This window comes from Jaculus jaculus, chromosome 2, assembly GCF_020740685.1.
Source record: "Jaculus jaculus isolate mJacJac1 chromosome 2, mJacJac1.mat.Y.cur, whole genome shotgun sequence".
In the NCBI taxonomy this organism is placed as follows: domain Eukaryota; kingdom Metazoa; phylum Chordata; class Mammalia; order Rodentia; family Dipodidae; genus Jaculus; species Jaculus jaculus.
Genome location: NC_059103.1, coordinates 4,553,067 through 4,576,957, shown reverse-complemented (window position 1 = coordinate 4,576,957; position 23,891 = coordinate 4,553,067). Strand labels below are relative to the sequence as shown.

The following is a 23,891-nucleotide window of genomic DNA, read 5'->3' as shown; positions in this document are numbered from 1 at the left end:
AGCCCTGTCCTCTGATGTGCAAGAGGGTCTCCAGACCTTGGGGTTGTGCTCAATTGCACCTCTTTTATGCCTTTCCCTAGTCTGCCTCTTTCCCCTTATGGATTCTCATCCGTTCAGGCAAGCCCTCCCCCCAGGCCTGGACCCCCACAGGCCTTCCTTTTACTTGGTACCTGTTCCTGAACTTGCAGCCTGGGGCCTTGCTTTCTCTGGCCTCTCTGGCCATATTCCTCTTCTATACCTGGTTTACAAATCCTAAAGCTAGGCTGGGGAAATGGCTTAGTGGTTAAGGCATTTGCCTGCAAAGCCTAAGGACCCTGGTTCAATTCCCCAGGACCCACGTAAGCCAGATCCACAAGGGAGTCCATGTGTCTGGAGTTCATTTGCAATGGCTAGAGGACCAGGTTTGCCCATTCTTTTTTTTCTGCCTCTTTTTTTCTCTCTCTCTCAAATAAATAAAATATTTTTAAAAATCCTAAAACTAAGCCAGGTGTGGTGGCACACACCTTTGCCAGCACTTGGGATGCAGAGGTGGGAGGATTGCCATGAGTTTGAGGCTACCCTGAGATTAATTCCAGGTCAGCCTGGACTAGAGCGAAACCATACCTCAAAAAACAAAAATCCTAAAACTGTGGCTGGAGAGAGGGCTCAGTAGTTAAGGCACTTGCCTGCAAAGCCTAACAACCCTGGTTTGGGTTCGATTCCCCAGTACCCACATAAAGCATGCTCGCTATCTTTAACAAATAGATAAAAATCCTAAAACTTGGGGCTGGGGTAATGACTCAGTAGTTTAAGGCACTTGCTTGTGAAGCCTGTACGCCCAGGTTCAATCCCCCCCCCCCCCGCCACCCATGTAAACCCAGATGGGCATGCATTTGCAATGGCAAGAGACCCTTGAGGACCCCCACACACATATGCGTGAACACATGCTTGCACAGGCGTGCAAATATATTTTGAAAGCCTCAAATTTCACTGCCAGCTAGTTCAGTGTAGATAGATGAAGTCCGTAAGAGTTGGCATAAAATAATGAGAGGTTTTTAGGATGTGAGGATTTTCAAGAACAGGAAGCAGGTGGGCAGGACTTTGCACGCTACTAACATTCCCACGGACCTCCTCGGCTGATTCTAGAAGCTTCTGGAGAGAATTTTAGAAACAGACTCCGCCAACAGGACGTGGGAGCCTTGGGTAAGAACGTTCTTCTTACCGGCCACCATCTGTCCTCGCAGTCCTCGGGTTCAGAATAGATCCAAACTCAATACCAGTCTTGCTGTGGCTGGCGGGAGACGCCGTGAAGACTTTACAAGTGGAGGCTCCAGATGCACAAGGTGGCACATGTGTGTCTGCAGTTCGCTTGCAGTGGCTGGAGGCCCTGGCGCACCCATCCTCTCTCTCTCTCTCTCTCAAACTAAATAAAGAAATAATAAAACAAGAAAGTGGAGGCTCCAGGAACGGGCACACGCCGGCGGGCGGAGCAAGCGGCTGGCACTCGTTCCGAGGAGGGCGGGGCCCATCGCCCGAGCGTCTCCCCGCCTAGACCGCGACGGCGCCGCGCCAGCAGGGGGCGCCCTCCAGGCAGCGCGCGGCGGCGGCCTTTGCTTGTCCCCTGCGGGCCGCCGTCGCCACCCGGGCCTTCCGCCGCCTTTCGGCTGAGCGGCGTCGGCTCCCGCAGCTCTGGGCAGCACAGTGTTCGCACTCCGGCCGTCGGCCGTCCGCCGGTGGCGGCCGCGATGGCCACGTGAGCGTGCCGGCAGGAGGTAGCGGCGGGCGGGCAGACGCCGCGGCCCAGCCGGCGTCCGGGAAGAGGCCGGGGCCGGGCTTCTTTGTCTCTCCAGGCGGCGGCGGCGGCGGCGGCGGCGGCGGGTCCCGGGACTCCCGGGCGGAAGTGGTGTCCCGGGCCGCCGCGGCCGCACGATGAGCGACATCCGCCACTCGCTGCTGCGCCGGGATGCGCTGAGCGCCGCCAAGGAGGTGCTGTACCACCTGGACATCTACTTCAGCAGCCAGCTGCAGAGCGCGCCGCTGCCCATCGTGGACAAGGGCCCCGTGGAGCTGCTGGAGGAGTTCGTGTTCCAGGTGCCCAAGGAGCGCGGCGCGCAGCCCAAGGTGCCTGCCGGCCCCGACCGTGCCCTCCCCGGCGGTGACAAGTGCGCGGCCAGCGGCCCGCCCCGTCCTCCCTGCCCCAGGCCCCTAACCTGCAGCCCGGTTTGCAGGCGTGTGACAGTCGCCCGTCAGTGTTCAAGGCAGAGACTGCCTGCTTAGCATCACTAAAGACCTGTTACCCAGAGTCCAGACCTTGTAGGTCATCCCTGGAGGTTACTCAATGATACCGGTTTTTCTAGTTTTTAGCAAACAGATGTGTTCTCCAGGGGGCCTGGGTTTCTGAAGGGTGAAGTACGCCCTGGGGAGTATAATACATTTCTTCCCCCCTCCCTTCCTTTTTTTTTTCTTTTTCTTTTTAATTAATTTATTTTTATTATTATTATTTATTATTATTTTTAACTAATTTATTTATTTGAAAGTGACAGACACAGAGAGAAAGACAGATAGAGGGAGAGAGAGAGAATGGGCGCGCCAGGGCTTCCAGCCTCTGCAAACGAACTCTAGATGCGTGTACCCCCTTGTGCATCTGGCTAACGTGGGACCTGGGGAACCGAGCCTCGAACCGGGGTCCTTAGGCTTCACAGGCAAGCGCTTAACCGCTAAGTCATCTCTCCAGCCCTCTTTTTTCTTTTTTTGAGACAGGGTCTCATTGTATCCGAGGCTGGCCTCGAACTCAAAATCCTCCTGCCTCCGTCTCTTTAAGTGCTGAGAATGCAGGCGCGCACCACACACACAAGCGGTCTGCTTGCACCCTGTTTTACTGTGTGAACTAACAAGCATGTGAAAGCTGCATTTCTCACAGCTTCTCCTGGGTTTGTTTTGCAGAGACTGAATTCGCTTCAGGAGCTGCAGCTTCTTGAGATCATGTGCAATTATTTCCAGGAGCAAAGCAAGGACTCTGTGCGGCAGGTTATTTTCTCAGCCCTTTTCAGCCCCCAAGGGAACAAAGCAGATGACAGCCGGATGAGCTTGTTGGGAAAACTGGTCTCCATGGCTGTGGCCGTGTGTCGAATCCCAGTGTTGGAATGTGCAGCCTCTTGGCTCCAGGTACTTACTGCTATGGAAATAACCTTCCTCTCTAGAGTCTCTGAAGGCAAGGTCGTCATTTAACTAGGTTTCAGGAAAGGTCTTTGACACATGCATTATAGCCTTGGTAGTGCCCCAAGCACTGATAACAGTACCCAGTCTCAGTTTTACATAGTATAGCAATTTTTTGTTAGTTTAAGTTAGGGTCTTGTAGCAAGGCATGGTGGCACATGCCTGTAATTCCAGCACTTGGGGAGGCAGAGGTAGGGGGATCGCCATGAGTTTGAGGCCACCCTGAGATTACATAGTGAATTCCAGGTCAGCCTGGGCTAGAGTGAGACCCTACCTTGAAAAACCAAAGAAAATAAAAATAAAATAAATAAAATAAAAAAGATAGGATCTTGTTATGTAGCTCAGGCTGGCCTTGAACTTGTGATCCTCTTGCCTCTGCCTCCTGAGTAGTGAGATTTTGCATGTGAGCCACCGTAACCAGCTTGTGGTCTTGTTTGTCTGTAATATTTGACTAGGTCTGGGTCTGGTGGGCTTGTCATTGCAGCTACACAGCAGATGGAGGCAGGAAGATTGTAAATTCAAAGGCTGGCTGGACTGCAGAGCTAGTTCAAGACTAGCTCTGGCAACTTAGTGAGACCCTGTCTCAAATTGAAAAGTAAAAAGAGGGCTGAAGGGCTGGAGAGATGGCTCAGCACTTAAAGGCACTCATTTGCAAAGCCTGCCTGCTGGCCCTGGTTCAGTTTTCCAGTACCCACCCAGGTAAAACCAGATGCATAGGGTGTTGCATACATCTGGAGTTCATTTGCAAGATTTCAATATGTCCTGGCCTCCTCATCTCTTCCTCCCCTCCCTCTCTCTTTTTCTGCTTGCAAAATAAACAAATAAAATATTTTTATAAAAAAGAAGGGTGGGGGTCTGGAGAGATGGATTAGTGGTAAGCGCTTGCCTCTGAGGCCTAAGGACTCCGGTTTGAGGCTCGATTCCCCAGGACCTATATTAGCCGGATGCACAAGGGAGCCCACATGTCAGGAGTTCGTTTGCAGTGGCTGGAAGCCCTGGTGGGCCCATTTTCTCTCTCTGTCTCTCTTCCTCTTTCTCTGTTGCTCTCAAATAAATAAATAAAGGCCAGTCTGTTGTGCATGCATTAAAAAAAAAAAAAAAAAAAAAGAAGAAGGTTGGCCCAGCATGGTAGCGCACGTCTTTAATTCCAGCACTTGGTAGGAGGTTTGCTATGAGTTTAAGGCCAACCCAAACTACATAGTGAATTCTTGAGCTAAAGTGAGACCCTACCTCAAAAAACCAAAAAAAAAAAAAAAAAAAAAAAGAGAAAGAAAAGAAAAAAAAAAAGAAGAAAAAGGCTCAAAGTTATAGCATGTATTCAGTGCCAGTAATATGAAAAAAAAAATGGCAGCAAAAGCATATTGCTGTGTGTGGCACACTGGAAATTGTTAGTGAAATCTGAACCTTAAGTCTCCCTAGCCTAATTTCTAGGGCATCCGGATTGACTGTTTTGCATTGGACTCCAGGATTACCTCTATTCTTCGACAATCTAGTGAAATCAAGTTTAGCAGAGTAAGTTTTCATTACCTCATGTGATGTCATGCTGGCATTTGGCAGAATGAAAGCAAGTGTCAACACAGGAAAAATGGTGGCTTGGTTCAGGATTTACTGCACTGGGGTGAAGGGCTTCCTCTTCCTTCTGAGGCAAGGCAGAGAAATTAGTGCTCTCTGTGGCTGCTACAGTGTGATGGGCTGCCTGGAAGGCCCTACAAGCATAAGTGGCGCCTTGGGACTACAATATCCTGAGCAAGTGATGTGGCCAGAGCTGTAGCAGGCAGAAGGCAGGTGAGGGCAGCGATGGAGAGAGTAGCGTGGTAAGGGGATTGTGGAAGGTACTGTCCTCATCGGTGTTCTTTGTTTTTCTTTGAGAGAGGGTCTTATGTAGCCCAGGCTGGCCTGGAACTTAATATGTAGCCTTGATTTTCTGATCCTCCTTTCTCTTGTCTCCTGAGTGCTGGGGTTACAGGCATACTGTACCACGCCCAGTTTGTATGGTGCTATGGATGGAACTGAGCTAAGAAAGCATACTACCAACTGTCCCTTTTTATTTTATTATTACTATTGTTTCTTATTTATTTATTTATTTATTGAGGTAAGCCCAACAGACTGGCCTTACTTTTATGTGAGAGAGTGAGAACTAGAGAGCGAGCGAGCGAGAGAGAGAGAGAGAGGGAGAGAGAGAGAGAGTGAATTGGCATGCCATGGCTTCTAGCTACTACAAATGAACTCAAGATGCGTGCACCACCTTGTGCACATGCGTGACCTTGTGCACATGCGTGACCTTGTGCACATGTGTGACCTTGTGCGCTTGTGTCACTTTGTGTGTCTGGCTTCCAGGGGACCTGGAGAGTGGAACATGGGTTCTTCGGCTTTGCAGGCAAGCACCTTAACTGCTAAGCCATCTCTCCAGCTGGTTTTATTTTATTTTGGGTTTTTTGGGGGTAGGATCTTGTTGTAGCCCAGGCTGATCTGGAATTCACTTTGTAGTCTCAGGGTGGCCTTGAACTCACAGCCATCCTCCTACCTCTGCCAACCAGGTGCTGGGATTAAAGGCATGTACCACTACACCTGGCTCCTTTTTTTTTTTTTTTTTGAGATAGGATCTTATAGCCCAAGCTGGTCTGTTAGTCACTGTGTAGTGCAGACAGGCCTCAAAGTCACAAGTCTCCTGTCTCATACACTCTGGTCCTAGGATTATAAGTATAGGCCACTGTAGCAGACAGCTTCAGGTTCGCTGAGATGAACTTCCAGACAGGGCAGTTGTGGAGGAAGGGATATTTATTGAAGCTTACAGATCCAGGGGAAGTTCCATAAATGGCAGAAGCAGCTGGCCTGCTGACAGAGAAAAGCACAAGCCAAAAGCCACACAGCACAGCACACTTCAGGAACTCCTGCAAGGCACACTTTGCATATCTTTAGGTTGAAATCTGAAAACTACCACCACACCTTAAGAGCCACCCAGTGAGATTGCCTCTAGCCAGGTGACTGCAAATGCAATCTACAAACAAACAAACAAACAAACTGAATATATTGGGGGCCATCTATTCAAACCACCACAGCCACCATGCCCAACCTATAACAAAGATAACAAATGTTTCTCTCATGTGATAGTCTACAAACTGTTATAAGTCTCTTCAAAGTGGTAGTAACTATTAGTTTCTGGCTGTGCTATCACACTTAAAATCCTGCAGGGTCACAATGACCTTTCCAAAGTAAGCTTCACAGGTAGGATTGGCAGGCATTGCATGTAAATATTGCAGGTTTGCAGGCCCCCAGGTCTCTATCATCAGCTGCCCTTGTAGTGCAAGAGCCGTCTTAAGCAGTAGGGTCTTCTCAGTGGATGTGTTCTGCAGAGGTGGGGCCGGGGGTGGATTTGGTCTGTGAACATCAGGTAATTAGCACCTGTTTCAAACATGATGTTGCCAGACTTCCCTCTAGAAGCAGGTCTGTCAGTTTGGTGGTCTTGCACTGTTTGTATGTACTTGCTACCTGCTGCCTCAGGACGCCTGTTATACTGATTATGGCTTCTCTCTAGCGGACGCCTGTGGTCTACTGTGTGAGACTCGCCAAGGCCCTTGTGGATGACTACTGTTGTTTGGTGCCAGGCTCTGTTCAGACACTGAAGCAGATATTCACTGCTAGCCCACGGTTCTGCTGCCAGTTCATAACATCTGTCACCGCACTGTATGACCTTTCATCAGGTAAACATGAAATGGGTTTCATTCACTCATTTATTTATTCACTCATTTTTACAGTGCTAGGAATTGAATCCAGGGCCTTGTATATGCTAGGCAAACACTCTACCTCTGAGGTACATCCTAAGCATCAGTTTTATTTTCCAGTGAATGCCTTGGCCATTTTTTTCTCTGCAGTGTACTTCTTTTGGGGGGGGGGGTTGAGGGTTGAGGTACGATCTCACTCTCGCCCAGGCTGTCCTAGAACTCACAGTGTAGTCCCAGGCTGGCTTCAAACTCATAGAGATCCTTTTACCTCTGCCTCCCAGTGCTGGGATTAGAGGCATGCACTACCACACCCAGCCTGCAATGTGCTTTTTAGTTTGGGTCCTAACCCTAAAGGTGTGGAACCTAGATCTATTCAATTTGCTTTTTTTTAGGCACTCCCTTGGGTGTCTCTAATTGCCTGAATGTGAATGATGCAACTGGTAAGCAGCCTAGAGCTTGATGAGATGGGTCCTTCTCTATAGACCTATGACCTGCCTCTCTGTGTGTGTGTATGTGTGTGTACATGTTCATACATGGGTGGGACATGTATATACATGTAAGACCAGAGATCAATGTCAAGTGTCTTCCTCAGTCACTCTTCTTTTGTTTATTTTTCTTTATTTATTTGAGAGAGAGAAAATGAGTGCACCAGGGCCTCCAGCTACTGCAAGTGAGCTCCAGATGCATGCGCCACCTTATGCATCTGGCTTATGTGGGTCCTGGGGAACCGAGCCTGGAGCAGGGGTCCTTAGGCTTCATAGGCAAGCACTTAGCCGCTAAGCCATCTCTCCAGCCCTCCACCTTAATTGTTTTTAGTTTCTCAAGGTAGGGTGTCACTCTAGCCCAGGCTGTCCTGGAATTCACTATGTAGTTTCAGGTTGACCTCGAACTCACAGCAATCCTCCTACCTGTGCTTCCCAAGTACTGGGATTAAAGGTGTGCAGGACCACGCCTGGCCTTCTACCTTAATTTTTGGTACAGGTTCTCTTTCAACCTAGAATTGACCAATTTGGCTAAAACTAGCCAAACAGTGATCCCTTGGGATCCTTCTCTCTCTGCCTTCATAACACTGGGATTACAGGCAAAGCCCACCACACCTAGCTTTTACTGGGTGCTGGAAATCTGAGCTCAGGTCCTCAAACTTACGTGATAAGCACTTCCACCTCTGAGTCGTCTCGCCAGCCCCTTTATGTTTTGGTCGAGACCAGCTCTTGCCGTGTAGTAAGCTCTAGCTTGGAACTTAACTGAACTCAGCTTCCGATTCATGATCCTTGTGCTCCTGCCTTCTGAGTACTGGGATTACAGTTGTGTACCACCTGCCTCGCTTTTATTTATTTTACCTCATTGTTTTATTTTATGTTTTTGGTTTTCTGAGGTAGGGTTTCACTCTAGCCCAGGCTGACCTGGAATTCACTATGTAGTCTCAGGGTGCCCTCTAACTCACGGCGGTCCTCCTACCTCTGCCTCCCAAGTGCTCACTTTTATTTTGAAAAATTCAGTGATGTTACATGACTAGTAAACAGATACTCATACAACTTCTCACCTAGGTTCAAGCATTAACACTTTGGTGTAAATTATGTACACACTCAGTCACCCCCAGCTGTTGGGAATCTGTTGCTTATATCGTGAGCAGGTGCTTAGCCGTGTGTCACCTAATGGGAGTGTTCTTCTACACAGTCCTTACACCATGGTCAGTGTGAAACTTCATCTGTGATAATTATGCCATGGTCACACTTGAGAGATCCAGTGTCAGTGTGATATTTGTGATAAAGCCTGTAGCTTTCCTTAATTGTCTCAGCCTTGTTGTTGTGGGCTTTTTGTTGTGGTTTTGTTTTGTGGCAGCACTGGGATTGGACCTAATGCTCTGCCTATGCTAGGTAAGCACTGTACCATCGATCTACATTCTAAGCTCTTTTTGCTTTTTTGAGACATGGGCTTGCCATATAGGTCTGGCTGGCTTGGAACTCAGTGTGTAGACCAAGCCAGTCTTGGAAATGATGATCCTCCTGCCTCTGCCTCCTGAGTGGTAGGATTACAGATGTAAGCCACCATACCCAGTCCTAAGCTCTTTTAAATATTTTTTTACTTTGAGGCAAAATCTGTCTGAGTTTCCTAGGCAGGGTTTGAATTTGAGATTTGAGATCCTTCTGTCTGTATTTTTTTTTTTTCAATTTTCAATTTTTTGAGGTAGGGTCTCAGTCTAGCTGAGGCTGACCTGGAATTCACTATGTCGTCTCAGGGTGGTCTCGAACTCACAGCAATCCTCTTACCTCTGCCTCCCAAGTGCTGGAATTAAAGGTGTGCACCACCATGCCCACTGTGTAGCCCAGGCTGGCATCAGACTTATAGTGTTCTGCCTCTGCCTCCCGGGTGTCAGGATTATAAGTATGTGCCACCACATCCAGCTTCAGTATTGGTTTTATTTATTTATTTATATATATATTTAGATATTTTGGCATATGTGTATGGGAGAGTGAGTGTTGTGTTTGCACATGTGTGTGCAAATGTGTGCTGTCTGTGTAACACACCTGTAGAGGCCAGAGGAGAATGTTGGGTGAGCTCTTTTTTCTCATCTACCTGTTTCATTGAGGTGGAGTCTCTTGCTGCACTTGGAGCTGCCAGTCAGTGAACCCCAGTGCTTCCCCAGGCTCTGTCTCCCACAGACTAGGCGTACAGTGGTATACCAATAGAGGCCCTTGGCGTGGCCAAGAGGATGTTTGGCTTCCAGTAGGTGAAGCTCACGTCCCCTTTTCCTGTCAGCAGCAGAGCTGTCTGGCCAGACTCCCAGTAAAGACAAACAGCATAGAAGGTGACTGGTTGGGGTCAAACTGGGGGAGAGGGCACAGAGCCTCTGGTACTCACTTTCTCTCATGGGGGGATTCCAAGGGTTGGGACTGGGCAGCTCGTTTTGTACTCTAAGTTCTTCCACATCTGTGTCCCTGTATGACCCCTCCAGTGCTGTGGGGCTCCCACCACACAAGGACCATGCTTACTGCTTTTCCGTGCGAGAAAGGAGAGCGGCTTTCTTTGCAGACCAGGCTCTGAGCCCAGCTTGCTCTTCTGTTTGAACTTTAAGTTCTTCCCTCTCTGCCCTCTACCCTTGCTCTCCCTGAGTAGTTTCTTTTGGGGGGGGTTAGTAAGTGTGATCGGTGTGTTTGGTGTGCACACGTGTGTGTGGGTATGCGTCCTGTGTGCACCTGTGCAGATGCCAGAGGAAGACGTCACGTATCCTCTCTGCCACTCTTCCACTTCATTTCCCTGAGACTCTTAACACTGAACCTGGAGCCCCCTGGTTTCTGGCTGGACTCGCTGACCAGGCAGCTCCAGCCCTTCAGCGCTGGGGTGCAGGCACGCGCCGCTCCGTGCTGGGGATGGCGCTCGAGCCCGCATGGCGGTGCGGTGCGGCGCGGCGTGCACCCTCACCCACGGAGCCGCCTCCGCAGCCCCGGCAAATAGCTTCTTCTCCTGGTCGGATGGCTGGAACAGAAGTTTGAGAGACTTCTGCAACATTTTCTATTTTCTGTTCAGTTCAGTATAGATCTCCACCGGCACTAGGATTGTATTCGAGTCTCCTTTTATTTGTAAGCTTTTTTCTTGCTTTTACACTTTTTTGTGCTCCTGAAACCTCATGCAGAAACAGTGTGGATACGCAGCTGTTCTCTACATTCTCCTGCTAATTCCACACTCTCCTGCTAATTCCACACTTTCCTTGGTGGGGCTGGTCTTGTGGCACAGAGGTACGCTTTCCTTCTCCTTGGCTTGCTCAGCAAAGCTGCTTCCTAAGAGCTGTCATTAGCTGGACGCTGTGCCCACATTTCCTCCTCCAGCAGCAAAGATTTGACTGCATCCAGATATCAGGGCTATAGTTCCTTCAGGCCATTATTTACTCAAGCCAGCAGGACGCAGATTGGACTTAACATTGACCATGAAGTTAACCCAGGGAAACACTGTAGCTAGTTTCTGAGACAGGGTTTGCATGCTGGTGACTCCTCTAGCCGCTCAGCACGGCGGGGCCAGACCTGGGGACCATCTTCACAGTGGTGAGTGATGTTGCCCTTGGGCACTTCTGGTAGTGAGAGCATTCTGTGGCAATCTGTGCCTTCCACCCAGAAGAAGAAAGCAAGCCACAGCCCCCTGTCACGGGACTGGTGTGGAGGGCCCAGCCAGGTCTGTGGAGACTGAGGGTTCAGTCAGTGAGTGTACATGCCACGTACATTCCCAGGGCACACCCGACTGGACTCATGCACACATTGCCTTCAGGCTGCTTCAGACATCTCTGCTGAGACCTAGGTGTATGCAGGAATCACAGATGTGAGCCTGTTGTTACCCAGACAGAAACTCCTGGGATCTGAGGGGCCAGGTGTCTATTACAGACCAGAGGGGTAGTGATTAAGACCAGACAGTGGGTTGTAACAATCTCTGGGGAGACCAGCTTCCAGAGAAAAAGAGCTGGAAACTGTATCCCAGCACAGGGAGCCCCATGCTGGCTTCCCATACTCTCCTACCTTGTTTTCACTGGAAAGGGACCTTGTCACCCGTAGCTTCCTGTGGTCTGTGAGATGCCCTCCTGGCATGCTGATCCCAGGGTGGGCAGTTTAGCCTGGTGGCCCCAAAGCCAGGCTGCTGCGGTCAGATCTGACCCCACCCCACCCTTCTGGTGAACCTAGGAACCTACTTAACATCACGGTGCCTCCGTTCCTCATCCTTCCTGTAGGACTAACCAGTGGAATTGTCAGGATTGTGAAAGGACTGACCAGTCCAACCAGAATTAGTGTCACTTGTGTCCTGATTTTCCAGGTCAAGCTGTTACTTAGACAAGGGCTCCGGCTCTGGGGCTCCGGTGGCCCTTGGCACTGACACAGGATAGACAGCACCTCAGCTGCTCTCTGAGGGCTGCAGTAGCTGTCACAGAACCTTGGAGGGAAAACTGAATGTGGGAAAGAACCTACCTCCAGGCAAGGATGAAGTGTGCTGCTAGTTTAGAACTTATTTAAATTGACAGCTGGGGGATATCTTCAAAGCATAATGGAATTTAGGGGAATTGTTGACTAACCACATATGCTCAGTCTTGACCTTGATCAGAAGGTCTTGGGCACTGGAGATACGACAGTGACTCACGGGGTGGGTATTCTAGGAAAAGGACCAATGTCTTGAGTGCCAGACTTAAATGTGAACTTAGGGACCATCCCTATCCTTTTTCTTATCCTGTCCCCAAGACCACAACCACTTCTGATTGCATGATCTCTTGTTTGCAGATGATCTCATCCCACCTTTGGACTTGCTTGAAATGATTGTCAACTGGATTTTTGAGGACCCGAGGTTGATTCTCATCACTTTTTTAAATACTCCAATTGCAGCCAATCTGCCAATAGGATTTTTAGAGCTCACGCCCCTCATGGGGCTGATACGCTGGTGCGTGAAGGCCCCTCTGGCTTACAAAAGGAAGAAGCCCTGCCTAACCAACGGCCATGTCAGTCACAAGGTTGCCAAGGACACAGGCGTGGGCCTGGACAGAGACTCGCACCTCCTGTACTCAAAACTCCACCTCAGCGTCCTGCAGGTCCTCATGACGCTCCAGATACACCTGACTGAGAAGAATCTGTATGGGCGCCTGGGGCTGATCCTGTTTGACCATATGGTCCCACTGGTCGAGGAGATCAACAGGCTAGCAGATGAACTGAACCCCCTCAATGCCTCCCAGGAGATCGAGCTCTCACTGGACCGTCTGGCCCAGGCCTTGCAGGTGGCCATGGCCTCGGGAGCCCTGCTGTGCACTAGAGGTGGGTGTCTTGCCTGCCAGGCCTCCTGGGAGAGCCACGTCCCTCTGACCCAGAGGGAAAGAGCAGGACCTCCTCAGACAGGCACCACATGTGCCCCTTTCTTTCCTCCGTTCCTCCTCATAAACACAAGGAAGGGGGATGGAGTTCCTGGATGTCCCACAGTCGCCCATCAGGGTCCTAATATCCCATAGACAGGACATCTAGTATCACCTGGTTCTCTGGGCCTAGGACTGTGGGCTCCCCAAGGACATGGGGAATCTTTCCTCTTGAGAAACCTTTTTTCCTGAAGTATTTTGGTTTGTTGGAGACAGCATCTCATAGCCCAGGATGGCCTAGAACTTACTGTGTGCCCAGGCTGGACTCAATTCCACGCCTCAGCCTCAAGTGCTGGGATGAAAGGAATGAGCTATAATGTAGCTGTGTTTGATTTTTCACAACTGACTGTTGCATGTGTCCCAAGCTGATGGTTGCTAGTGATGCGTTTCCCATCTTGCTCTCCCAGAATGCCTTGGGTGTTTGATCACTCAGCCAGAGCCCTGCCTTCCCATTTTTTCCTGGGCACTTTGCAAATTGTCACCAAGGCTTCCCCCTTTCCTCAGTGGCTTCTTCCATTTGGAGCTTGCAGGTTAAAGGGAAAACTGACGAGCAGGAGAGCCCAGTTTCTGTGGGTGTTGGGAGAGGAAGTATCAGGCGCTGTTGCCATCTGGCTGGCGCCTTTGAAAAAAGCTTAGGTGGACAGGTCCCCTGTCTTCAGTGTGTGCTTTAATCTCGTGTCTCCTTGATTGCAGATGACCTGAGAACGCTGTGCTCGAGGCTGCCCCATAACAAGTAGGTGCCCTCAGGCTCCTGGCTGGGCCAGCATTGCTGGGGAAGTGGGGGGTGGATGGTCAAGGAAGGCACACAGACCCCTTTGTCCCGGCTCCTTACGGGCAGATGGTACACAGGGCGCAGAGCTGTGGTGGTAGTCATGTAGCCTTACAAGCAGGTCTGGGTGGAGCATGAACACGACAAAGTGGCCTCTTGCCAGAGTCAGGGAGAATCCAAAGCACGTGCTAAGTGTCACTCGGAACTGCTAATCAGCGTGCCCCTCAGTCCTGAGGGAGGGCGGTGTGCTGACTCTCTGCTCTTGACACTGAGCTCTTCACTGTACACCATCACTTGGCTTTCACCACAGGGACCTGGTTTCTCAGTGTGCTGTCCTTTGCTGTGACATTTTGGCAGTCTCTTCGCCTGACTTTGAGTCTTGGTCTCTGAGAAAACAGTGGAGGGGTCACAGTGAAGGGACATGAAGTGCTTGTAAGTTTCTCATCATTGTCCCTGCCCCATGGGTTCCTGCGTAACCTCACTCACTGTATGAACAGAACAGGCTGGGGAGATGGCTCAGGGGACAAGGGTGCTTGCTGTGCACACGAGGGCCCGAGAGAGCCTAAGTTTGACTCTCCAGCACCCATGTAAAATGCCAGCTATGGCCCTGCATGCCTGATACTCAACCCTTTGTGGGGCAGGGACAGGAGAATCACTGGGGCTTTCTGGTCAGCCAGTCGGACACAAACAATGGCAGCTTCAGGCTCAGTGAGAGTCTGGGTTTCAAGACAGTAGTGCAGAAGAGACACTGCCATTCTCCCTTGGCCTCCCAAGGCGGGAGCACGCGGTGCTTATACCCGCACGCACACTGTGCATCCACAGCCACCACTACGCAGACAACAAGAACAGGGCACGAAGGGTGTCTCGCGGATTCTATAGTGACATATGTGTGGCCTCAGGCAAATTCCCTGCCACTTTACTTTTCTTATCTGAAAAATAAAACTATAGCTAACATCTCAGCTCCCCCTCACCTCTCCCCATGTCCAGGGAGTTCTGTGAGGATTAAGTGAGGGCAGACACACAAAACCTCAGAACAGAGTTTGCTCACACGCTTCTTCCTTAACCTGGGAGTTTCATGTCTGTGGTCTGCCCATAGAAAAGGATCTGCAAGTGGCTCTCTTGGGCCCTCATGTGCACAGCAAGCACCCTAACTCCCTGAGCCATCTTTCCAGCCTGTTCTTTTCATACAGTGAGGGAGCTTATGCAGGAACCCATGGGGGCAGGAACAATGACGATTTCCATGTCTGTGATCTGTCCTTAGAAAAGAAACAGGCGTTTCGTGCAAGTGCATGGTATTGGGAAGCCAAGCAGCCTTTCTTCCCAGGCCCAGGGGACTGGTGACTTGGCTGCTATACAGCACAAGGGGAGAACAGTGGGTAGCTGCTAAAAATAGCGATTGTGAGCAGTACAGAAAGTGATGTTTACAGCCAAAGACAGGCCTGCTGTGCCTGTGGGACAGGACTTCAGCAACAGGTCAGGCTGGCAACATTGCGGGTGTTCCCTCTTCACGTGTTGCTTGACAAGGAGGCTCTGGGACCCAGGAGTGGTTTGGCAGGTAGTAGGGAAAGGGAGTGTGACAGACAAGCTCTATCAGGAGGGTCACCACCACCCAGGGCCTGGTCCCCAGCTCCTGGCCAGGAAATCTGGGCAGGAGCAGAACACATGCACCACTGGAGGCCCAAGGTCGGCTGGGTGCTGCTTCATGGCGACCTGAGGATGGGCGACCTGTGCGGTGGTCAGGGACCCTGCCACCCAGCCCCACGCAGGCTCGCGCAGCACGCAGGCTCTGAGGCTGCCACGTCCTGAGGAGCTCCAGCTGCTCCTTGGCACTTTTCCTTCTGGGTGCTGAGAAAATTCCTTGGGATTTCACTGGGAATATTTTGAATTCTGATGGCTTCTTTTGTGTTGACTTTTCAATAGATTAGAAATTTCTGAAAAAGATAAATCTCAGGCAGGGTATGCAGGTTTAAACTTGTGCCCTCAGGTTAGCCTCTGTGGCACTCCTTAGGCTTATTTTTTAAAAAGTTGGAAATAGTCTGGTCATATAGCACAGTCTGGCTTGGGACTCAGGAGCCTGACTCAGCCTCCCAGAGTGCTAGGGATATAGGCATTCACCATCATGCCTGCCTGGCTTGTAAAATTTTGAATTCCTTCCTTCCTCCCTCCCTTCCTCCCTCCTTTCCTTCCTCCCTGTTTTTGTATTTCGAGTTAGGTTCTTGCTTTAGCCCAAGCTGTCCTGGAATTAGGCTCAGGCTGGCTTTGAACTCTTAACAGTGATCCTCCTACCTCAACCTTCCTAGTGCTGGGATTAAAAGCACGTACCACCGTGCCTACTGAATTTCTTAGAGCTATACAACCATAGCAATGTAAACGAAAAAGCCTTGTTTTTGTTGAAGCCCTTCTGTGAACTGTGGGGTGCCTTGTCAGTCTTTGACACCACCACGCTTTCCCTCAGGAAAGATCTGGACAAGTGGCCAGAGAGCATCAAGCTGATACTGAGTACTGCATGTCACACAGGCATTGTATAGCTTGTGGAACAGGAGGTTGGGGGTGAAGAAGGGAGATCTGCATTGGACCCCCAGCTCCATGGGCTGAGGAGCCACAGGTGTCATGTTGGGAGTGCTCTGTGCTCCGTGAGCCCGGTGTGGAGGTCATGTTCGGAGTGCTCAGTGCTCTGTGAGCCCAGGGTGGAGGTCACGTTGGGAGTGTCCACGTGCTCCGTGAGCCCAGGGTGGAGGTCACCTTGGGAGTGTCCACGTGCTCCGTGAGACCAGGGTGGAGGTCTTAGCACATTTCATGCTTGGGTTGTGGCTTTATTCTGCTGGGCTCTCTTCTCACTCTGGGCCTTGGCTAAACCTGGCTAGCCTGGGTCACCTCTCTGCCCTTCTCAAGCCTATTCCTCCTCCTGCGGTAGGTCCACATAGTGCGTGCCTCTTCCAGTGCCTCTCCTGACCCATGGCAGCATTAGGCTCCACCACATCCAGACCCAGGTACCAGGGGAAGAGCAGGCCCCAGGCCCTGCTGCGGCTTGACATTGTGTGCCAGCGCTCCTAACCTCTCTCCTTGTGTTTGCAGCCTTCTCCAGCTGGTGATCTCGGGCCCAGTACAGCAGTCACCCCACACGGCGCTCCCCCCTGGGTTCTACCCTCACATCCACACCCCCCCACTTGGCTATGGGGCCGTACCAGCCCACCCGGCCGCCCATCCTGCCCTGCCCACACACCCCGGGCACACCTTCATCTCAGGCGTGACCTTTCCATTCAGGCCCATCCGCTAGGCCCACCCCTTCGAGCCTCCACGTGGCAATGTGCCTTTGCACCTGAGTTGAGGAGCCCTCAGAAAGCAGTGCTGGCCCCGTGGGAGAGGACCCTCGGAGGCCGCGTGTGCCCCACCGGCAGGCAGAACCATCTTGGTACGGAAGTCAAAGTCACTGTCATCGAGAGCCTCCTACCTGGTCAGGTTACAAATCCAGATCGGATGGACGGAAGGGGAGTGTGAGCCCTGTGCGTGGAGTGTTGCGGGTGGTTTTAGCGACACCAGCCCCGTGACTGACGTGAAGTCACTCAAGCACACAGACGCGCACACTCTGAGCCTGCGCCTGGGGTGCTGGTGGGGAAGCTGGCCGCCAGTCCACCTGCCTGGCCTCGCTGGAACGAGTGTGTCTGCTGCTAGCTCGGGCTCTGCGGCTCCGTGAGCTCAGCGCAGGACAGCGGGACCACGCTTGCTCGCAGCACTGGGCACTGCTCAGGGACACTGTTGGGAATCCCCATCATCTCGGAAGAAATTCATGTGTTTGATTGGGGGGGTCTCTAAATTTCCCTTTCATATGTTCAAATAAATTTTTCTAAACAGTTTTACAGACTTTGTGGTTGTTTTGTTCTGTTTTTCAATGCTTGGATTCCAGCGCAGGGCCTTGCACAATTTAAGCAGGTGTTCTACTACTGAGCTACCTCTACTGTGGAATGTATGTAACAACTATAATAAATATGTACTATGGGGACTTTCCCCAGCAGTGATGAACATGCTATGGGCGAGCAATACGTTTTTTGTTGGTTTGGTTGGTTTTTTGAGGTAGGGTCTGTCTCTAGCCCAGGCTGACCTGGAACTCTAGTTCCAGGATGACCTCAAACTCATGGTGATCTTCCTACCTCTGCCTCCCTAGTTCTGGGATTAAAGGCATGCGCCACCACACCTGGCTACCACCCACATGGGTGCTAGGGACCTGAACTCAGGTCCTCAAGCATGTGAAGCAAGCGCTTTACCCACTGAGCCATCACTCAGCCCTGGTACTTCTTATGACAGAAGCTTTAGACAATGGCTCTGCCCTGAGCCAGTCTTCTCCCCCAGAGCACCCTAAGGCTGTTTGCTTCCGGCTGGTCATCTCTTCTCTTGAGTGCCAAATAGAGCCATCCAAAATTTCTTGATCTCCCTTAATATGTTATTGGAAGGAATCGGCTTTGAGTTCTCATGACTTTGTGGAGTAAGCAAAGTTCCGGGACTCTGTCACTATGGCTCTCCCTGCTGCGAGTGAGACGTGACAGACGGTAAGAACAAATAGCAGAAGATGAAAGCTGACGTGTAGGGAAGACACAGTGCCATCATAGGTTTACTCTATTCTTGGTGGCCTGGCGAAGTTGTGTATCTGTGTGATGCATGACATGTCTGTGTGTTTACGCTAGGGTGTCGGCATAGGAGTATGTTTAAAATCAAGATTAAGAGATCCCAAACATCAGGAATGTGAACTAAGGCAATTGGTTGCACGTAGGGGATACCCTTGATTGGCAGGGACAAGAGCCAGCTGCTTTCCCTGGGCCCCTGGAGTGTCAGCTGCAACTGAGTGGAGGAACTGCCTTCATCATAAAGTGCTTATTTATGAGACAGAGAGAGAGTGGGCATGCCAGGGCCTCTAGCCACTGCAGACGAACTCCAGAGGCATGAGCCACTATGTGAATATGGCTTACGTGGGTCCTGGGGGAGTCAAATGTGGGACCTTAGGCTTCATAGGCAAGTGCCTTAACTGCTAAACCATCTCTCCAGCCCTATTTTATTTAAGTGTGAAATTAGTGTGTGTGGTTTTTTTTAAATTGCCTTAAAGAAGCAGGTAATCCCAGCAGGAGTTCAGGGTCATCTTTTGCTGCATAGTGAGTTTGAAGCTAGCCTAGAGTACATGAGACCCTAGCTTAAAAACAAACAACAAAAACAGCCGGTGTGCTGGCACACTTGGAAAGCAGAGGTAGGATTGCTGTGAGTTTGAGGGTTCAAGGCCCCCCTGACTACATAGTGAATTCCAGGTCAGCCTGTACTACTGGGACTAGAGTAAGACCCTACCTTGAAAAAAAAAAAAATGAAGTCCATAAGACAAAATTTACTTTAAAGATCCATGAATCGTAAAGGTTGCTTTCTTTGAGATTGATTAAAGGATTTTATTTATTTATTTTTGGATTTTAAAGGTAGGATGTCACTGTTGCCCAGGCTGACCTGGAATTCACCTACGTAGTATCAAGCTGGTCTTGAACGCACAACAATCCTACCTCTGTGCACCTTCAACTCGGGAGGCAAAGGTAGGAGGATCACTGTGAGTTTGAGGCCAGCCTGAGACTACATAGTGAATTCCAGATCAGCCCAGGCTACAGAAAGAACCTATCTCGAAAAACCAAAAAAAACCAACCCTGTTCACATTAATACTCAGTACCTCTTCCTCCCACCCCAGCCCTGGGAACCCCTGATTGCTTTCTTTCTGTGGATTTTCCTTTTCTGGAGATTTCATGTAAATGGAACCATATAGTGTGCACACTTGTGTCTGATTTCTTTCATTTAGTACATAGTCAAAAAATTTTTTTTTTTCTTTCCGAGGTAGGATCTCGCTCTAGCTCAGGCTGACCTGGAATTCACTCTGTTGTCTCAGGCTGGTCTCAAACTCACAACTATCCTCCTACCTCTGCCTCCCAAGTGCTAGGATTAAACGTGTGCACCACCACACCTGGCACATTTTCAAGTTTTATCCACAGTGTAGCACATGTTTATTTCTTTTTATGGCTAAATCCACTGTATTGTAGAATGTGAAATCCCAAGAACTGGGATTTGAGAGCTGGCTCAGTGGTTAAGATGCTCACCTGTGAAGCCTAAGGACCCAGGTTCAACTCACCAGGACCCACGTAAGCCAGATGCACATGGTGGCACATGCATCTGGAGTTCATTTGCAGTGGCTAAAGGCCCTGGTGCACCCATTCTCTCTTTTAAATAAATAAATAAAAACAAAGAAAAAAAAAAGAATTGATCTTTTGAGACTCATGGATGTGTCCCAGCAAGAAATGGAAGCAGAGCTAGGCATCAACATTTTGTTCTGGGTGATGGAGAAGGAGAAAAAAAAAAGGATACAAGAAGGAGTAGTTAGGAAAGTGTTCAATGGAAGGGGAAGGGGAAGGGCAAGTGTTGGGAAGGCAAAAGACAATGGGGGGTGGGGATCATGATCAATATATATTATGTAAATGTGTGGAACGTGTCAATAAAAATTTTAATCAGGCTGGAAAGATGGCTTAGCAGTTAAGGTGCTTGCCTGCAAAGCTTAAAGACTCAGGTTCAACTCTCCAGGTCCCATGTAAGCCATATGCACAAGGTGGCAAATATATGTAAAATTTGTTTGTAATGGTTGAAGGCCCTGGCATGTCCATTCTCTCTCTCTCAAATAAATAAAATATAATAAATAATAAAAATTTAAGAAAGAGGGCTGGAGAGATGTCTTAGTGGTTAAGGTGTTTGCCTGCAAAGCCAAAGGATCCTGGTTCGACCCTCCAGGACCCGTATAAGCCAGTTGCACAAAAGGAGGGCACATGTGTCTGGAGTTCATTTGTAGTGGCTGGAGGACCTGGTATGTCAATTCTCTCTCTCTCTCTCTCTCTCTCTCTCTCTCTCTGCCTCTTTCTCTCAAATAAATAAGTAAAATATATATATATTAAATTTAAGAAAGAAAGCAGGCCTGGGGATGTATCTCAGTTGAAAGCCTATTTAGTGTGTGCAAAACTCTGGGTTCTACCCTTACCACCACATAAAATTGGCATGGTACTGCATACCTTTTATCCCGGCACTCAGGTGGAGGCAAGAAGATCAGAAGTTCAAAGTCATCTATACTACATAGTGAGGTTTGACTCCAGCCTAGGCTTCAGGAGACCCTGAAGAGAAAGAGAGAGGGGGGAAAGAAGAGAGGGAGGGAGACAGGGAAAGGAGAAAGAGGAGAAGAAGAGGAGAAAAGGGAATCGAGCCTTGAACCAGGGTCCTTAGGCTTCACAGGCAAGCGCTTAACCACAAAGCCATCTCTCCAGCCCTGTGTTTTATTTTTAAAAATATTTTATTTATTTATTTTCAAGGAGAGTGAGTGAGTGTGCAAGTGAGCCACTGCAAATGAACTCCAGATGCGCACATCACTTTGTGCATCTGGCTTTATATAGGTACTGGGGAATTGAACCCCAGGGTGTTATGCTTTGCAGGTAAGTGCCTTAACCACAGAGCCGTCTCTCCAGCCCCTGTGTTTTATTTTGAAATTTTTGTGTATGTATTTATTTATTTAAGAGAGAGAGAGAAGGAAAGAAAGAGAGAGAAAGGGAGAAAATGGGCATGCCAGAGCCTCCTGCCTCTGCAAACAAACTCCAGACACATGTGCCACTTTGTGCATCCAGCTTTACATAGCTACTGGGGAATCGAACCAGGGCTGTCAGACTTTGCAAGCACGTTCCTTTAACTGCTGAACCATCTCCCCAGCCACCACCCCCATGGTGGTTTTAAATCTGGTCAAATTGACTGTGAAGATCAGCCCTCACAAGGGCTGATCTGGTTTTCTTGTTTCCTGTGGTGACACTGCAGATCTTTAACACACTCGTGGTCATTTTTTCTGCATTCAGGACGGGCTGAAGCAGATGGAGGCTCCACTACCTTGTAGCTCCATATGGGATGCCCTCCTTCCAGTGCCACGATAGTAGGAGGTGGTGAGGGAGGTGGCATCTGACTTCTGTGTGCTTTGACCTACAAGTATCACAGGTCACTTCTCTCCAGAGTTCACTGGTCAAATTGATCAGTTAACTCTGATTTCATGGTTATGAGAGATAATAGGAGAGCACCTGGAATATTTACTGAGCACTAAGTCTCTATGGGAATGAACTAATCAAGAGAGAGAGAAGACATGGTGCCACTATGAACCTGGTCAGAAGCCTGTGGCTGGGGTGGTCATAGGTCCCAGTGTGGGGGTGGGGAAACCTATTACTGTTGTTATGCTAAATGGACAGGTTGTCAAACTGCCTCCTAAGTATTTACCTTTATACCCATAGATTAGTGCTGCTCTCAGCTGTGATCACGGGAGTCTGGTTTTTGCAGTGAGCAAAGGTTCATGCAGACAGGTCTAGCTTGTGAAAAGTGCTGAGAACAGTGACTGTTGTGTACTCTGCACTAAATGGGACATCACCCCCCTCCAAGACTCAGGGAACTTCACAGGCATGAGGGTGGGTGGACGTAAGAGCCAGAGGACGGGGAGAAGCGCTGTGGAACAGTCTTCTGGACAGGACATGGCTGTTACACTCATGTCCTCACAGCAGCTGAAGTTTCCTGCTCAAGACTGACCCCTTCAACATCCCATCATGGATATACAAGGGGCTCACAAGACTCCCAGCTCCTCTCAGAGGCGCTATTGACAGTTAATGGTGGCTGGGGTAGGGATAGTCACATGTCATCAGTGGTGTAGCCACTCATAAGTTGCTTGTACTCCTGTTAAATACCCCCCCCATGCTCATGCAAGCAACCCTAACTTAACTTGGGAGGTTACAAAAAGAAATATAGGGCTGGAGAGATGGCTTAACGGTTATGCGCTTGCCTGTGAAGCCTAAGGACCTGGGTTCAAGGCTCAATTCCCCAGGACCCACATTAGCCAGATGCACAAGGGGCTGCATGCCTCTGGAGTTCATTTGCAGTAGCTGGAAGCCCTGGCGTGCCCATTCTCTCTCTCACTCTCTCTTTCTCTGCCTCTTTCTCTCTCCTTTAATCCCAGCACTGGGGAGGCAGAGGTAGGAGGATCGCTGTGAGTTTGGGGCCACCCTGAGACTACATAGTGAATTCCAGGTCAGCCTGAGCCAGTGAGACCCTACATAAAAAAAAAAAAAAAGAAAAAGAAAAAAAGAAGGAAAGAAATATGAAAGTAGGAACGGGATTAGTTGGGAAGAAAATGAGGTTAAATGGGAGGGGGAGGGGAATATTACAGGGTAATGGGAGTGCATATGATCAAAATACATTATACACATTTATGAAATTGTCAAAATAAAAAAGAAGACACACCATGAGGAAAAAAGATGGCATTAGTGTGAGAAAATGTGATTGAGACAGGAAAGAAAGTTCTAGAATGACAGCAGTGAGAAAGCCCAAACTGACAGTGCAGTCTGCCCAAAGTGGATACAGAAAAAGAAGCCTCTGGAAGGCCGACTGCAAGATGCAATGTGGAACTAATAGGTAGTGCAGCAGGGTCAGCACTTGCCCAGCATGCACGTGGCCCTGGGCTTGCCCCCCAGCACCACATAAACTGGGTGCACTGGCTCATGCCCATCAGGAGATGGAAACAAGAGGATCAGAAGGTCAAGTTCATCTTTGGATGCGTAGTGAGTTTGAGGCAGGCTTGGTCTACGTGAGACGCTGTCTCAAATCCGTACCCCCTCAAACAGATTTCTGATCAGTTTGACTATGTGAAGTTTGACAATGTGAAGTTGAGACAAGAGGCATTTTTACAGCCAAAGAAAGACGTGAGAAGACTTACTAAGAGATTAAAGAATGAATCAAAGCAAAGAGAGAGAGAAAGAGAGAGAGGGAGGGAGGGAGAGAGAGAAAATTAAAGAGGGGAGTGATTGACATCAGACAGCTCTACAGAAGGAAATTAATGAAAAGACTTCACTAGGCTCAGCTGCAGAGGATGTTACTATGGGAACAGTAAACAGATTCAATCTGCATTGCAATCAAACTGTGACCACTCAAATGAACAGGTTAGGTGTACAGCCTCCCATGAAACTGCCATCATTTTAGACACCAGCTGCAAATTCCAAGGTCCCCAGGTCATTCACAGTTATGACCTACGCCTACAAACTTCAAATTTCCCATGATCTTTCTCAAGTTTAATAATTCATTAGGTCAACTCAAAGTATGCAGAAAAACACTTTGTCCCCACCTCGGTGTTAGGGGTCAAATATAGAACCTTGGACAAGCTTGGCAAGCACTCTGTAACTAAGCTTCATCTTTATTTACTCGTGTGTGTGTGTGTATAGTATGTGTGGTGTATGCGTGTGCAGATGTGCATGCCCCATGT

General features: G+C 49.4%; 1 protein-coding gene across 2 annotated transcripts; it reads left to right on the top strand.

Annotated features, from left to right (window-relative positions):
• The first annotated feature begins 1,879 nt into the window (after positions 1-1,879).
• C2H7orf26 (chromosome 2 C7orf26 homolog) lies at positions 1,880-17,415 on the top strand. 2 transcript variants are annotated; one of them, XM_045144699.1, is made up of 6 exons: positions 1,880-2,070; positions 2,923-3,144; positions 6,731-6,896; positions 12,173-12,697; positions 13,486-13,525; positions 16,637-17,415. In XM_045144699.1, the coding sequence occupies exons 1-6, from the start codon at positions 1,909-1,911 to the stop codon at positions 16,836-16,838; spliced, it is 1,317 nt and encodes a 438-aa protein (XP_045000634.1). In that variant the 5' UTR covers positions 1,880-1,908; the 3' UTR covers positions 16,839-17,415. The 2 variants fall into 2 exon arrangements, with proteins under 2 accessions (XP_045000634.1, XP_045000633.1); XM_045144698.1 differs by having other exon boundaries at positions 1,881-2,100.
• The last annotated feature ends 6,476 nt before the right edge of the window (positions 17,416-23,891 follow it).